Source organism: Anarrhichthys ocellatus, unplaced genomic scaffold, assembly GCF_004355925.1.
Source record: "Anarrhichthys ocellatus isolate YVR2014 unplaced genomic scaffold, GSC_Weel_1.0 scaffold45, whole genome shotgun sequence".
In the NCBI taxonomy this organism is placed as follows: Eukaryota; Metazoa; Chordata; class Actinopteri; order Perciformes; family Anarhichadidae; genus Anarrhichthys; species Anarrhichthys ocellatus.
In genome coordinates this window covers 1,840,517-1,856,966 of record NW_022280075.1, presented here as the reverse complement: position 1 = coordinate 1,856,966, position 16,450 = coordinate 1,840,517, and the positions used below count along the sequence as shown (strand labels likewise).

The following is a 16,450-nucleotide window of genomic DNA, read 5'->3' as shown; positions in this document are numbered from 1 at the left end:
CATACTATACTAGGACTTTTTCATGGATTTTTTCGACATACTCTGACTTTTAATAATATACTATGATTTAAACATTTTTTGACATACTATACCATGACTTTTTATTAACTTTTTCGACATACTTAATTTTAAAAGATCAGAAATTGTATTAAATTCCAAACTGTGGCCCATCTGAGGCGTGACAGACAAACATCTGACGGAGACGATCTCAAACACAAGACGCTTTAGTTTATTCAATTTGTAGAAACATCAGTTTGAACATCTTAACGATACAATAAAACGATGGCGTTTTTAGTTTATAATGAAAATTGTGATTAAAAAAAAAGAAATAAGATAAAAGTATATGTGAAGATTAGGGTGGAATTATCACGGAGCTTGGCGTCTTCTACCAGACAGAGCGGGGAACTCTTCAGGCAGTAATGCGTGATCTCTGCAGGTGGGACAGGTGCTCTGCTCCTTCAACCATGACCTGATACACTAAACACACAAAGGACGCACATTAAAGGTTTCACAACAACACACCTTTTTCATGGTCATACCGGTCAAAGACAGAAGGAAAACCATTTTTCAGCTGAAAAAATAATGTATTGTAAACATCCTTCATTTAGAATAACAACATAAAAGCCATGTTTAAGCTACAACAGATGATTCAAAGGTACATGAAGCAGTTTGAAGAGTCTCTGCTCACCTCGTTGTGGAAGCTGTGTCTGCACACCAGCACGCAGATGTCGATGGGATTCATGTCCTCGTGACAGATGATGCAAGGATCCCCGATGTTCAGCTGCAATCAACACACACACGCACGCACACACACACACACACACACACACACACACACACACACACACACACACACAGAGAGTCGGGTCCAGTGACTGAGTGCTTCCTTATCTGTTTAGTTTTTACTCTCGTTGGAGATAGCAGCGGGCATAACCACGCCCCAACTACCAGATAGCCAATTGAATCATAGTCCTGTTTGTGTCATTGGTTCGTAGACAGCGTGCTGCTGTCAGGACACTCAAGATTCACCACAACTTAGTTGCGCTTTAGACATTTTTTTTATTTTTTTTTTTATTTTTTTTTTTACATATGTTCTCATGGGCTATAACAAATGTTTTGTCAGCAAGTGAGAGAGAAAACCACGGTGAATTTTTAATCTAATTCAACAAAAAGCATAATACTAAAGTGCAGCCTAATCTTTATCACCGAGCAGCAACTCGCCAAAAAGTGCCAAAAACAGCAGTTCTTCAAAAGGCCACTAGAGTCTGGTTTCATGTTGAAATGCCCGGCTGTAGAGCAGACATGGACGTGTTTAGAGCCTGGTACAATAAACGGTCTCTACAGCTAATAACCCCGTTAATGAAAACTGTATGGGGGTGAATTTTTCCAGGTCATGTTTTCTAAAATCAGAAATATGTTATAAGTGCTCTGTGACACAATCTAAAGCCTACAGAAGCACAAAGAGAAGATTAAAAACACTGATAGCAAATCTTTCTGTTCTTTAACTGTTAGTTTCTTTTGGACTTACCGCGTTGGAGTGTGCCTCTCTCTTTAGTTCGGGGGGGTTCCAGACCGGGTAGGCGTAAGGCGGGGCGGTGTACTGAGCCGGACTCTTGGCAGCTTTAAGCTTCTCCTGTGAGGAAAAGAAGACAAAACAATCAACGCGATGCATTTTAAGACGAGGACTAACCAGACAGATCAATACGAGTCTTCACAGCCTCTCGTAACAGAAGCCTCTGGGAGAGGACCTCTGTCGGACAAACTCCAAATTACCGCATTGGCCTGACCAAAATGTGATGTTTGTGTATTTTGAAAGGCTAAACGCCAACAAATATGGGTTGAAGCAAAATGCTTTCTCAGATAAAAAGACTTACCACGTTGGACTGCACGTTGTCTCTCTTTTGCCGCCAGACCGGGGCGACCAAAGGCGGGGTGGTACACACAGAGGGAACCCCATGGGCCTTGCTCGCTTTGGCAGCTTTAGGCTTCTCCTGTGAGGAAAAGAAGCCAAAACAATCAATGGGACGCGTTTTAAGATGAGACCTAACCTGGATCATCCATACTAGAGGTCTTCACAGGTCCGCGGAACAGTTGTGGCATAAAAATTCCAATGTACAGGATTCAGAAATATATAATATACGTAGCAGCAAACAGACTCTAGACTTGAGAATACATCTTTGTTTGGTACAGATTCTCGCTAAAATCAACATGTTTTTTAGTTTAGACCTTTAAAAACCTACCTGATGGTCCAGGATCAGCTGAGTCACTCCACCGACCATGTCCTGCATCGACATGCTGCTCAGGCTTCCACCGCTGGATGAACGAAACTCCTGGACAAACCTCATCAGGTCCGACCTGAACACAAACACACAATGCATTGTGTTTAATACCTACAAGTGTAAAGCTGCCAGATTAAAGGCTCAATGTTTCCCTTCTTCTGTTTGTGAAACAATAAAATGCATGATGTGTAAGAAAATGAGCATAAAAGCCACTTTCCTTCTAGTAGAAGGTCTGAAGTGTGTATAACGGCATTAGAGCTCCAGCGTTACCTTGTATAGTCGGGGAACATGCTGGTCAGGCGCTCTAAGGACTTGTCGAACACAGTGTTGTGTTGAGGCTCCAGAGTCCTGGCCGGAGGTTTGAGCTGAGCGGGAGGCTGAGCGGCCGCCGCTTCAGCTGCAGGCGGGGGGATGACCGGGGCGGCGCCATGGGAGGATGAAGATGGAGGAGAATACTCGGTGGCCGCCACAGACTGCAACATTAAGACAGGAGATGGTTACACTTTTAATTAGGGGTACATAACCACGGATTCTGCAACCATTTCTAATATCTGAGCCATTTGATCCTGTAGAGGTGCAACAGAAGTAGTAGCAGCAGTAGATATAGAAGTAGAAGTAATTGCAGCAGTAACTAAAGTAGCAGTTCTTGTAGGAGTAGAAGTAGTAACAGCAGTATACGTAGTAGTATTATAGCAGTAGAAGTAGTAGTTGTACTAGTAGCAGAAGTTATTATTGCTCATTTTGTATAAGGAATAATAAGGTGTTTATTGATGATGATATTAAATAGAGAACAGCTGCACATTAAAGCTAGTTAATAAGCGTGGTACATCTGCTGGTTAGACTGGTTGTCTTACTGGTGCCGCTGGAGGCTCAGACTGGTTGTTGACGTTGACTGGAGGCAATTCACTGAGTCTTCTCCCATTATTCACTTGATCCAGCTGCTCCTTGTACTGTGCCTGTATAAAACATAAAGTCTTACTAAACATCTGGATTAACACATCAGAAGTCAAGGCATCCCAACATGGATCATTGATCCCGTAGCTTCTGTAGCTGCAACAAAGGAAATGACGCGCATACCTCAGCAGTGGAGATCTTCTTTTCAACATCTTGGACATTAACTCTCCAGCTGTTCCTCGTCATTTCCAGGTCTGGGGATGGGTATCTGGACATGGATGGAAGGACGTCGCACAATGAATAAATGTGACACCAACACAATAGGAATAAAAGAGGCGGTCGTCACTGCTCTCTGACCTGTGAGCCGCTTCGTCCAGCTTGGTGAGCAGAGCCTTGCCGGTGGCGAGCTCTCTGTAGAGGACGAACAAACCCTGATCCCGACTGCTCTCCACCACCAACACCTGGAGGAGCAGAACGACGAGGATCGAGTCATTTACTAAACTTAACGAGCGGTAGTAGTTTTAACAAAGTGTAAAGAAGCAGCGGGGCCTCAGGCTCAACCACTCTGAAGAGAGGCTTGACGTATTTTGGATAAAAGACACTGCTATTTAAACATACAACTGTTCGCTTCTTATATTCATACGCATGTGTGAACTATTACTGTTCATACATATATACAGTACATATATACCGCATGTGTACTTATATAGGTTAGGTTAATTATCAGTAATATGTCATGATCACTATCTCTTTTGCATATCTATTTAAGTTGATGCATCTTTATTATGTTTAAAATTAACATATTTTCTAAAAGTACATTTGCGTGTATCTGAACATCTGTGTATTTTTCTTTTAAATATATTTCTTGGTGATTGGTAAAGTTTATGTATCGTACATTTTGTAATCTCACTGCAGGGCCTACCTGAGCTGCCTGAGACCTCCGGGTCGCCGATGTAAACGAGAGCTTACAGCGCTTGATCTCATCTTCCAGGCTCATCTTCTCAGCTGCAGACTGGTTACTGAAAGGAAACGACACGTTAACCAAAAGAGTCGAGGATCTTTAGTTTCTGCTTCACCATCAACTCTTTGCTCAACGCTTACCTCAACTCAAGGGAATCACTCAGCTTTGAGTCAAAGCTGGCTTTCTTCTCTCGGATGTTTTGGGAAAGACTGTGGATGGAAATAAGACACAAATATATAAAAATATAATTAGGACTCAATCATTACTTGATGCTTTGTGTTTACAGTATGTGACATCTGTACATACAACGGTCACGTTCAAGCTGCAACAATAAATAAATAAATAAATAAATAAATTCAGTACACAAATATATTTGTCCCGGGTGATCATAAGTCACAAGTACTCATATATTTCATATTAGTAAAAGTAGCAGTGGAGAAATACTCTACTACAAGTAAACGTCCTGCATTCAAAAGTACTTGTGTAAAAGAATTAGCCAAAAGTGCTGAATTACTACTGAATTATTGATGCATTCATGTGTTCATCACTTCTATAAAGAGTATTTTAATAGTGCAGTTCCTCAATGTGGATGCAATACTACCCAGTATATTACAGTTACTTTTAGATATAAAACACAAGTTCCAAATACACGTTGTGGGGTTGAGGCATAAAGGAAATACTCAAGTTAAGTACATCCAAATTCTACTTGAGTAAATGTACTTCGTTACTTTGCACCAGATCAGCTTCACTCTCACCTCCCGTGTTGCTCCACCAGATCCTCGATCGTCGTCTTCAGGGCCTTCAGTCCTTCCTGGTTGGCCTTCTTCTCCTTCTGATCCTTCTTCACCTCCTCTTCCAGTTTCTGCTGGAACAGCGCCAGCTCCTTATTGGTCACCTTGACGAGAGAAGACAGACAATAACACATATTTAAGTTTTTGTTGTATTTACATTACATTACATTATTACATTACGTTAGCTTCATCCTTTGAGGTCTGTTGCATCTTGTCGTGGCTTCTTGACATATCCTGTCACATTTCTTTTAATAAAGGTTTATTCTTTCTTATAAACTCCCTATAATTGTAACTGCTTATGGACCTACTTGTATATTAGCTGTGATCTTCTGAATGTCTTCCTTCAGGACAGCGACGTCTTCTTCATGTCTCAGGTTGACTTTGTCGCAGCCTTTCGCCATCTTCTTGATCTGCTGCTCCAACTTCCTGTTGCTCTTCTGCTTTATGTTGATGTGACCCTGGAAGAACCAACGGAGGAGGGAAAAAGAGTCAACAACAACACTCAGTAACAGGCAACAACTTCACACAGAACTACACTGTGGATAAGCAGCCATGGAAAGTAACTAAGTACATTACCTCAAGTATTGTACTTAAGTACAAGTTTCAAGGTACTAATAGTTTATTTGAGTGATCACATTTTATCATACTTTCTACTTTAGTACATCTCAAAGGTAAATATTGTTCTTTATACTCCACTTTAGTTACTTTTCAGATTTCAGTTTTTCATCCACTTCCCTTCCAGTGGAAACCACTTATCTCCAGATGTGTTGATGTTGAATGTTTGTGATGAATTGAAGGATGAAGTGTTGCTTTATGTGTCGAGACAATCCGTCTACTTCTTCAGCTAAATAAATTTAAAAGCCTCTTGGATCAGCTGGAAAAGAGCTGTTTTTCTGATCTCATTAAAACTTTTTAGAGATGCGTGGTTCTCACAGGACAGTGATGATCTTATAGAATATGATGCATTGCTGTAGAGCAAACTACCCAGCTCTACTTACACATATACAGGTGTAGTTGAAGTATGAAGTTATACTGAACTCACCGGGCAGCTCTCAAAACGCTTATGAATCTCTGTATTCACTGCAACACTCCTCATGGACTCCTGACACGTCTAAGACCGAAACAAAAAAAGAACATTTTAAATGTCACCCACAGTACAGCAGACATTATTTATACATTTACGTATTTGGGGAGAGCCAATCCTTTAGATTTCAGTCCCGTCACCACAGACAAATATATAAATATTGCAATACTTTCATTGGTGGGCCATAGGAGCAATCGCCAGTGTGCTACGTACATCGGTAACAGACAGCGAACGGACATTTTAATGAAAATCTTTGAGATGACAACTTTCATTGAAATGTTTGGTATTGACCTGTACTTCTGCATGTTTCTTCAAAAAGCTTCCCTCAGTTGTCGTTGACGAGGTTTCTAAAAGTCCACCATCCAGATCCAGATCCAGATCCGGATCCAGCTCCCCGTAGTCGTTTGGTAAAACGTAAGGGGCTTCTGGTTGTCTGTCATCAATAGTCCAAAGGTAAAGCTCATCACGCGTAGCAGGCTGGGAGCCTATTACATAAGGATTTGGGAGGGTGCGATAGACGTCAGTCTGTGCAGAAGAATAACCGTCCAGATAGCTCGTGAAAGCAGATTCACGACGCTCGTCCAAACACAGAGAGTCCGAGCCGGGATCCGCTATTACATCCAAGTAGTCTAGACCGGCTCCGTGCACCGCCTGCTGCAGGGAAACGGCGTGCTTCGCCAGGCCGATGCACCTCCCCATCTTTATGAAGCGAAGGGATTCCAGGAGGAAGGCCTCAAAGCCGCCCGTTTCCTGGATCTTCAGCTGAGCCACGGAGGGGAAATTCCCCAGTTCACCCACCAGCAGAGGGTCCTCAGCAACCAGTGGGCCGTGCTCCTCCAAGATCTGAGCAAAGTAGCTGCAGAGAGACATTCAAACGTTCAAAATCAAAAAGGGAGAATATGCATTAAAAATGCCATATGCAACGATTTACTTGAGTATTTTAAGTGTTAAGTATTATTAACAAAATCCACTTAAAGTATCAAAAGTAACAGCTGTCATTATGCAGAATGTTATATCATTGTACACTATTGCATTATTCTGGGTAGATTAGAAGTATAGTAATGCATCATATCTTCTGATATGTAGAAAGTAACTATAGGTGCATATAAATGTGATGTAGTAGAAGTATAAAGTTTCATAAAATGGAAACACTCCAGAAGCAGCATGTCATAATTGTACTTAGTTACATTCCACCACTGAACACCAGTGTGCACTTACTCGTACAAACTCTCTTTTGTTGGGTCGGGGTTGTTGTCCAAAATCTGTTTATAGTGACTTCTGTGTCTGGTGCTGTTGTACTGGTCCTCAAAATCGGCCACTTGCTCTCGGAGGTGACTCGGTACGCTGAACGGATCACCGGGGTGAAGGAATGATCTGCCGACACCGAATTCTCAACATTAGACATAAAAACTCTTGTTATAATAAAATCTGTGCGTCCGACGCGGAGAACTTACAAAGAGTCGTCTTCAAATAAGTCTTGTTCCCAATCATCTCTCGGAGTCGGAGCTGTCATCTCAGACCAAACAAAAACACCCTGAACGGAAGAGGAGAGGAAACATTTGGATTCAAGCCAATAAGACATTTTCTCTTCACAGGCAATCCATCACACCCATAATCACTCTCTCACTCTGGGCTCTCTCTGTTTCTTTTTCCGGCCTCGACTCTTCAAAGGAGAATTCTGAAATTAAAGCAAATTGGATGAGAGATCAGGAAGAGCCACAAAGTTAAATCACGTTTAAGGCATTTGGGGAAATACACTTACAGGTATGTTCTGAATGTAAAAACGACAAGTTGTGGTTTTAGAGGGGGGGGGTTAAACAAATGAGATATAACCTGTTAATATGAGCACATTTCTGGCTTTAAAGCAGTGTTCACCAAATTAAATGTGAGCCTTTTAACATCCCTTGTAATACCACATAAGATGAAATTTCATATATTTTCACTCTCATGCCAATAGGGTCAACAATACCGCCAAATATGTAAAATTAAGTGGAAGAAGTCATTGTCACATTTATGTCTCCTGACAGCCCGCAACAAAAAAATATTTAAGAACTGTTTGAAATTTAGACTTTTAAAAACTTTTCAGGGCCTTTTTTGTTGCCGACGGTACAGAATTCAATGTTTTTTTAAGACTTTAAGACGTGCAGACACTGTGTGCTAACAGTTTCCATTCGTTTTTATGCTAAGCTAAGCTAACTGGCAGTAACATAATTTTCAGCTAACAGACTGGCATCTCATTTTACTCCAAAATATTGCCGAACTAGTCCTTTGAGGTTTAGTTCATACGACTAAAATGTAAAATGTTTCTAAAGACTTACATTTTGATTTTCATCAGACTTTTTTAAGACTGAACAATGTCCATCTGAAAAATAAAGAACAGGAAGTCAAATCATCGGCAACAAATGAACACGCCTTCACCTCACATGTTAGTAAAGTGAAATATACACACCCATCATATCAAAATAGCCATCCAGTATATGGTGGCAGGTGAGATATTCGTCCCTATGCTCCTCTAGAGTCCAGATAAAGAGTCTCATGTCATGTGCTGGGGCTTGATTTAGGTATTCAGTCACCGTCAATCCGGCGCTTGAAAAAAGCTCCGGCCTAGTCCCGAGCTTCTCTATAATCACGTCCTGCAACGGACCAAAGTTGAGCAGAAAAGCCAGATCCAGCTGCTCCAAGTGTCCCGCGAAGCGCTCAATGAAGGATTTTGCAGCATTCAGACCTAAAGAAAGCAGCAGGGAGGTGGTGAGACTTCACAACACGCCGCTGACGGCAAAGTCCACAATATTTACATGACTTCTGTGTGCCACAAGAGCTTGATTGGGTCCCATCAGAAAGCTGAGAGCACTACTCTATATGTTGAACGGTCTCTCATACTTTGAGACTTTTACAAAGTCCTGTTTACAAATAGTTTTTATTCGTATGAAGCGTTTGTTTTGTACGTGGGGAACAAACCGCTGTACAGTGGTTCAACTAGACTGATAATTGCAAGTGCAGAAAGAGACAAATCCCTCAGTTATACAGTTTCTAAACACTATAACAGCTGATTACTAACTTTCCTTCAGTGTGCATCCTTTGATCACTTGAACTCTGAGGATATTTAGGAGTAACATGATCAATGCTGACCTGCATTGTTGAGCTGGAGTGCCCAGTTGCTAAGTTTGGGATCTATATCCAGACAGCCACTGAGTAGTTGTATAAGGACGCGAGCCCAAACCCGGTTCTTCCGCTCCAGCAGCAGCTCAACGACGTCGCTCAGAGTCTCAAGCGGCTCCTGCTGCCAGTTCAGAATCCTCCCAGCTACCTGGTTCCCCCTCGAGGAGTCCAGCTCCAGCCAGGGCTTCAGACTGTCCGTCAGGAGCGACACGTGGAGGCCCTTCTCCTCTCGCAGCAGCTCCATGTTCTCGCTGATCTGCAGAAGAACTCTGTCCCTGTACTGCAGCCAGGCTGAAAATATATAAATGGACTGATAAACACTTGTTATTGGAAACATTTGGATCACAAGAGTTGGAAAAAGTAACAAACTACAAACCATAAAACACTAACAATATTAGAGTAGCCTAATCTTTATCTGCCACCAAACAGGAAAAACGTGTTTAAACTGAATGAATAGAAGTGCAATGAAACAGAACTACATGTTGCTGACGTTAGCAGCCGTACCTTTCTGTTGACTGTGGGTTGCTGAGTCATCTTTCTGCAGAATCTCGTCGTTGATCGCCTGCTTTTCTAGAAACGACTGCTTATGCTGATTCCTCTTGAGCTTGTGGTCTTCTCTTGATTTTAACTTCTTTAGACTGAAAATTGAAAAAGAGAAAAGGGGAGTTATTTAGAAACCAAGTACTTGTCAATTAGTATATGATCCTTTAAAGTGGGCGTTCACTAACTGAACCAAACTACATCGTCATCACCGTCTTGTGGCCGACTAACTCCTGCAGCTACACGCAGTGAACTCAACTCACCTTGTGCATTTCTGATTCACTTTGGGCTTCTTCAGAGTCTGTGGTTTGGCGACGAGAGCTTCGAACTGGAGAGAAACAAGACTCGGGTCAACACTGATCCTGTGATTCATTCATTCATGAGCACAGGGACTCTGACTAGCTTCACCTCGCTGTGCAGAGAATATAGAATGCATCCTCTTACCTTACACTTTATCAGCCCCGTCGGACTAAAGATTTTGATATTACAGATTTGGCCGACGCAGTCTGGAGTCAAACACGGGTCTTGCAGGAATTCCTGCAACACAAAAAAAATAATAATTTAAGACTTGAAGGAAGCAACAGCTCTCTCCAGAGTGAAACAAACACACTTTTTACTAATACATATCCATGACTTTGAGACACATTTAATGACCATACATTCTCTGAAACGTCATGAAAAATAAAATAAAAATAGAGTCCGGCCTTACCCCACACAGAGAACAACGCAGTTGACGCAACTGCTCTGCCAAACGTTAAGTGTTATTTTACCAATATAGATTATTCTGATCTGAACCACATATACTCTATTATACCGGTATTAATGAAGATCATTTTCATGACTTTTCCAGGTTCTTTGTGACCTGTAAAAACCCTGTGACCATGAAATACATGAAATGTACCTTTTCATTCTTATCAAAGGATGATGTCTTGAGAGTCTTCCAACAGGCGGTGTGGTATTCAACAATGCAGCTCTTACAGCAGCATATTCGAATGAAGCCCTTCATAAAAGAGGCATATGCGTTATAATAATAGTAATTATTGACAATAACTTATCCGTCTGTGTTTCACAGCAGCCGCTTACCTTAAAATCTGGGTCAGTTAAGTAGATTTCAGCTTTCAAAGGGACGAGGCATTTCTCTAGTCGACAAATGGCATCAGGAATAGGAGGAAACCTGCACAGCTCTATAGCATGCTCCAGAATTTCCTAAAAAAAGAAAAGATACAAGTAGGGAAAGTAGAGAAATGTCAGCCATAGATACAGTATGTTATCCTACTTTCTAAGTGATTTATGCTCCGATAAATGTTTAGATCTAGATCAAATTAACAGGATATATCGGCCAAACTTGATCAGAGACTTTCCTTTTGTGCTACTTTTATATACTTTGTTGTATTGTGTTTATTATATATCTTTTATTCTATTAATTTATATATCTTTAATCTCTGTCTATAGAGTTTAATCAGTGTGAAACGCGGTTTTATTCCTCCTCCAACTAGTCAAGTTGCGGTTTATTGTCATGTCTGTCCAAAATGTCATTTCATCCTATTTAGCATATCAATTCTTGGGTTATGGCTAAAAATGCGTTTTGTGAGGCCACAGTGACCTTTAAACACCAGAATCTAATCAGTTTACGTAGACGTTTGTGACAAATCTTGGGCCTTCCTGAGATATTGCATTGACGAGGACCATCGTAACCCAAAAACGCAATTCCTCCGGCCACTATGGCTGGCATGAAGGCATATAAATCTGATCACATACAATACAGTTACCGAGGGTGAGTATTACATAAACAATGCCCAAACACTCACATGCACCTAAACAATCTCTTAAAATGGATACAAACAAAGACCTAAGATGACACCATACCTTGAAATACTCCGACTGTGTCTCTTTGACGATCTCTTTTGTTAAAGGCCACGTGAGTTTACCCGGGGTTATTCGATTCTTCACCGTCTGCAGGGAATCTGAAAACTGCTCCAGGGCGAGTGCAAACCTGTCCACAGAGGAAAGACTGATTTTGAAACAACAAAAGGGTGCGATTCAAAACGCGCAATGTTAGCAAAGACTAAAAGACACCGTACCTGTTCTCTCTGAGATACACCCTGCCGACGGCATAGTAAACCAGACACTGAAACGTCCTCTCCTCGAAGGATTTGATCTTATCTAGAAGTTTCTGTGCTTCTCCGAGTTCCTGTGTTGAACAAAGGAACCACACCTGTAATGCCTGCTTCACAGGACATTCAATACTCAAACACTGTTATCTACAATTTAAATGATCAAGTTATCGTGTCGATATAAAACCAGCTCGACTGTTCTCCAAGTACAGAACAAACCGTTCCTACAAAATAACATCAAGCCTTTGTGGCAGGAGATGAGAAACTTTTGAACAGTTGTGTATCTTATAATTTCTGTGTTATATATTTATCTGTACTATTTTCTGCTGTACACTAAGAATCAATAAAACCCTAATCTTATCCTCATACATAGGTAGGACTGCTTTGGCCATTCAGGCCTAACACGCCTACATGGACCCATAAGTTACCTCAAGCTGGCCGATTTCTGTCAGAGCTGAGGCGAGGCCGTACAGCAACAACAGCTCATCCAATGTGGAAAGACCAAGATCCTGAGAAAGCAGAAAGAAAACAAATGATGTCTTTTAAAGCTCAACGCAAATCTTAAATCTGAAATCTGACAGACTAAGTAAAAGTTGTTTTAACAAACAAAGAAACATGTAAGATGCATCTTCATCTGCAAAGTAACTAGTAAATAAAGGCCTCAGATAGTACTTCAAGGCTTCAAAAGTACAATATCTGCCTCTGCAATCAAGTGAAGTAGAAAGTTGCACACAATCAAAACACTCAAGCAAAGTACAAGTGCCTCAACTAGTACAGTACTTAAAATACTATTCTGCAACAAAAAAAAAAGGGTGCAACCAAATCATGTGCTGGTGTGACCAAAGTTAGTCTGGAACCCTGACTTATACACATACAGTACATTGTGCTTTAGTGTAAAGTGCTCATCAGTGGTGTGTTACCTTGGGTGTGCTGGCTTCCACTAGGACCAGCGCCTTCCTGAAGGCCTGCTCCGCATTGCGGCTGCGTAGGTCGGCCAGAGCCGTGTGCGCGTCCTGCACCATCGATCTCAACTCGCTACACTTGTTGTATTCATCGTCGTCTTTCTGGTTCTGATCGGATAAAAACACATCACAGAGCAGGTCACGTATCTTATTTAATGATTTTTTACGACTTTAAAGCTACATTTGGATGTTCTAAAAAGTTAAGATGCTCTTAAATGCAAGCTATTAACACACAGAAAGTTATAAAAAGTCAGCAATGAACAACAAACAGCCTCAGTGAGCTTAAGTTCAAGGATCTGCAGGGTTGAGTGTCTCTACTGATGTTCCCTTTGAGACACAGTGTGCTGGAAGTCTTCACACCAGACTCATGACTACAGACAACATGTCGGTCACATGACAGAAGCAGAGCACGACATGTTAAGCACAGCCGTACCTCCTCTTCTGACTGGTTTACGTTCTTTGGTTTCTTCTTTGGTGTGCTGGGCGTTCCTCTCCCATTCTTTGAAGAAAGCTCACTGAAAGCACAGAATGTTTAAATCAGTTCAACAGTCTGAAGGGAAACATTCTTTGACCTCAGATCAGATAACAAATAAATCAATTAAAACAAGCCACAATGTTGATTCTTATCATTATGTTTTCTATACTCTGAGGGGCTGGAACAGTCTGCCTGAGGATCTGAGAAGTGTTGAAAATGTTTCCACTAACCTTTTAGATGGTTTGGAGTTTTTAGCACCGGCATCTGACTGTGCAGTCCTCTCATTTTTCACTGGAAACAGAATATTAGCCAATAAGTTTTTTAAATGTCATAAACAAAACATCTTAACTTCAATGTGCAGGTATTTTACTCCACAGATATAAAGAACAAAACAAGACAGAACACAAACGGACTGCTTGCTTGTAAACATGGATGTAAACAATGCAGATTTAAAACTTGCATTCTTGCATACATTTTAAAAATGTGTATTTAAGGATATGAGACGCATACTGTGGACACTCTAGTACACAAATAATATTCAGCTTGTATGCGTTGGACAACCAAGAGACACCACAAGCAGGATCTGAACCCGGGTCAGAAAGAAAAGTGTCAGAACAAACTCACCTGGTGTCTTTTCTAGTTTAACTTCTGTGACCTGCCGACACACAAGTTAATCATTAACACTGAGCTATATCGAACTTCAGCTAAAGCCACACAAATATAGTGTCAATGATTCAATCTTATTCTAAAAGCCGGCTGTTCACACCGACAAAACTAAAGAATATTTTAATTATCGATCTGCAGATCTTTTTGTATTTATTTATTTGTTTTGGTGTGGAGGATTATGTTTTATTTATATCTTCTTTCACCTAAAATAATAAATGATGCATTACTGACAGCCTCTAATGGACACGTTCACAAACCTTAATCTGTGGAGTAGCATCACTCTTTTTCGCTCTGTTGGTGCTCTCTGGTCTGTAGGAAAAAAATGAATCCATAAGTTTATCAGCATGTATTAATCAAGTTAAGTTGTTTAATGTGTACGAGGTACACGCATACCTTTTAGTCGGGGTTTTCTTAGGCTGGACAGCTGAAATCAAGGCACATAAACACAGGTTTCATTGATGGAGGGGATCATTTAACCCAGACTCAAGGCCAACTAGGTATTTGTCCTCCATGATAAGCAACAATCAGGTCTTAATTATACCTCAAAAGACAGACACTTCAATTTATAAAGGAAAAACAAACCGTCTACAAGAAAAAGCTTCAAGATGTTAAGTTGCTTTTCTACTTTTGACTTTTTAACTAAATGAGAAGACTTGGACATCCTGAAGTAAAGAGAAACTTAAAGGCGTCTTGTAAACACAGTATAACGTATAGTGTGTACTCGTGTGGAGGCATTACAGATGTGCTTTTAGATCTCTGGGAATCTCGCTCCTCCGGATACTTTTGCCGTTTTAAATGGATCAAAACAAAGATCGAAGGTGCTGCTGTGAGCATGACAGAGCAGTGAAAGTACCTTTGGGGTCCGGCATCAGCATTTCGGCAAACTTCAGGTGTTGTTGTTCCAAGTCTTTAAATCCCTCGTGGTCGTCTCTACACAGATGCTGGGCCATTAAGTTGGCGTCAATCGCCTTTTTGATCTCTCCCAAGAAGAACAACGCCTCACAGTAGCGGTAGTGACCCTACAAACAACAAACACGCATCAACGTCTCGCTCTTGAAATAACAGTCCTTGAATATGTAGCCGACCACACCGATATGGTGCGGTCCTTAACGTCTGTGTGATAAATGTTGGATAATGTTCTCTGTTACATTACTACACTAGTGTTGACTGGTTCATACAAAGAGATTAGTACCTTTGCCCAGAATGGTTTTATCAGAGTAGCACATTTTCCATCACCAACCGCTTTTCTGTAAAAGTTTGAAGTGATGTTTGGGTTAAAACATTTCTTGTAAACTCTGACAAACAGCAGCATTCACTCGTTCTCTAGTGAGACGTGTACGATAGACTCACTCACATCTTTTATGGTCAAAATAAGTAAGGAATAACTGGTACTTACAGATATTTCTTAGATCGGATATAGCATAATGCTCTGTTTCCATAAACTATGTGGTTGTCAGGGCTGGATGGAGAAAAATATATATATTTTTAGTTACAAAAGTACACAGATTTACCAAATTACTAGTTACACATCTACAACCTAATACAGTGACTCTTCTTTGTGAAACGTGTGTTATTTATTGTTGAGTCAGAGAGGAGTTTAATCAGCTCTGGTGCCCGTAGTTTGAGGTGGTTTTGTATTTTATTGAAGTGTTTCTAACAATCTGCATCATTCATGTTGTAATCAAATGGAGAGTGTCAACAAAAACTAAAATATACCCAAGAGTCACAAAGATAGGGCCGTAATATTTGATAGTGTTACTGGACATTTTAAAGACAGTGTTATAATATGAACTTACTAAAATGTGATGGCTTTGGAATAAAACTTAACAGCGTCTTCATACTGCTTTTTCTGAAAGTTTTCATTTCCTTTCTTCTTCATGTCTTCACTTTTCTGGACGAGGAACAAATATATCATTCCCTCAGGTACAACACAAACATTTAAGGACAGTAGAGTTTTGTGCCGACATATTTTATTTGAACATAATATATGTAATGATCGGTCCAAATACAAAACATAAAAGCCAATAAATCCAGAGAGACTGCGCTTAGACCACGTTGTCGTCTTACCTCTATTAGATACTCGGCCGGTCGAGCCGTCAGTGACTTCATCGTCCTTTCAAAGTGGGAACCCATTTCCTGAATATACTTAGCAACTGATTGAAAGCAAGAGACAAGTGTGTGTGTTAACTATCAACATACGAGTTCTAACAGGCGTCAGTGTTAGCACAACTCCTCAAACACTGTTTATATGGGTTGAATAATATGAAATGTGATAGTTTAAAATAGAAAATGGAATAAACAGGTTTTCCTCTTCACAGGATGCTCTTAGAAATGTCTTGTGAGTAACTTGTCAAAGACGGTGAATGGTTTTGTATCTTACACTCTGTGAAGATGAGGTGCAGGGCCGTGTGGCACATGTGTGTGTGGCCGAGATCCATGACGCGATGGCGAATATTGGGTTCTCCAGTTCGCTCCAACCACTGTAACGCGTCATCCAAAACCCCCGAGGAACGCTGATGGTACAA

At 40.8% G+C, this 16,450-nt stretch overlaps 1 protein-coding gene across 2 annotated transcripts in view; it reads right to left on the bottom strand.

The window, feature by feature from the left end:
- Positions 1-206: 206 nt before the first annotated feature.
- Positions 207-16,450, bottom strand: part of ttc3 (tetratricopeptide repeat domain 3) — a 20,038-nt gene continuing 3,794 nt past the window's right edge. For both annotated transcript variants that reach the window (XM_031868959.1, XM_031868961.1), the window contains exons 7-47: positions 16,306-16,438; positions 15,993-16,078; positions 15,722-15,816; positions 15,322-15,384; positions 15,118-15,172; positions 14,779-14,944; positions 14,319-14,349; positions 14,183-14,234; positions 13,884-13,914; positions 13,490-13,550; positions 13,218-13,299; positions 12,743-12,892; positions 12,251-12,331; positions 11,790-11,899; positions 11,575-11,701; positions 10,792-10,914; positions 10,610-10,708; positions 10,153-10,245; positions 9,972-10,036; positions 9,673-9,806; positions 9,139-9,459; positions 8,459-8,734; positions 8,328-8,371; positions 7,637-7,687; positions 7,464-7,543; positions 7,228-7,383; positions 6,301-6,865; positions 5,968-6,036; positions 5,234-5,383; positions 4,890-5,029; positions 4,275-4,343; positions 4,096-4,192; positions 3,531-3,634; positions 3,357-3,441; positions 3,134-3,235; positions 2,550-2,752; positions 2,241-2,355; positions 1,875-1,991; positions 1,529-1,633; positions 689-781; positions 207-477 (exon numbers count right to left, since the gene is read on the bottom strand). In XM_031868959.1, coding sequence (XP_031724819.1) covers positions 367-477; positions 689-781; positions 1,529-1,633; positions 1,875-1,991; positions 2,241-2,355; positions 2,550-2,752; positions 3,134-3,235; positions 3,357-3,441; positions 3,531-3,634; positions 4,096-4,192; positions 4,275-4,343; positions 4,890-5,029; positions 5,234-5,383; positions 5,968-6,036; positions 6,301-6,865; positions 7,228-7,383; positions 7,464-7,543; positions 7,637-7,687; positions 8,328-8,371; positions 8,459-8,734; positions 9,139-9,459; positions 9,673-9,806; positions 9,972-10,036; positions 10,153-10,245; positions 10,610-10,708; positions 10,792-10,914; positions 11,575-11,701; positions 11,790-11,899; positions 12,251-12,331; positions 12,743-12,892; positions 13,218-13,299; positions 13,490-13,550; positions 13,884-13,914; positions 14,183-14,234; positions 14,319-14,349; positions 14,779-14,944; positions 15,118-15,172; positions 15,322-15,384; positions 15,722-15,816; positions 15,993-16,078; positions 16,306-16,438 — 4,890 coding nt within the window. In that variant the 3' untranslated portion in view covers positions 207-366. The remainder of the gene's footprint in view (positions 478-688; positions 782-1,528; positions 1,634-1,874; positions 1,992-2,240; positions 2,356-2,549; positions 2,753-3,133; positions 3,236-3,356; positions 3,442-3,530; positions 3,635-4,095; positions 4,193-4,274; positions 4,344-4,889; positions 5,030-5,233; positions 5,384-5,967; positions 6,037-6,300; positions 6,866-7,227; positions 7,384-7,463; positions 7,544-7,636; positions 7,688-8,327; positions 8,372-8,458; positions 8,735-9,138; positions 9,460-9,672; positions 9,807-9,971; positions 10,037-10,152; positions 10,246-10,609; positions 10,709-10,791; positions 10,915-11,574; positions 11,702-11,789; positions 11,900-12,250; positions 12,332-12,742; positions 12,893-13,217; positions 13,300-13,489; positions 13,551-13,883; positions 13,915-14,182; positions 14,235-14,318; positions 14,350-14,778; positions 14,945-15,117; positions 15,173-15,321; positions 15,385-15,721; positions 15,817-15,992; positions 16,079-16,305; positions 16,439-16,450) is intronic.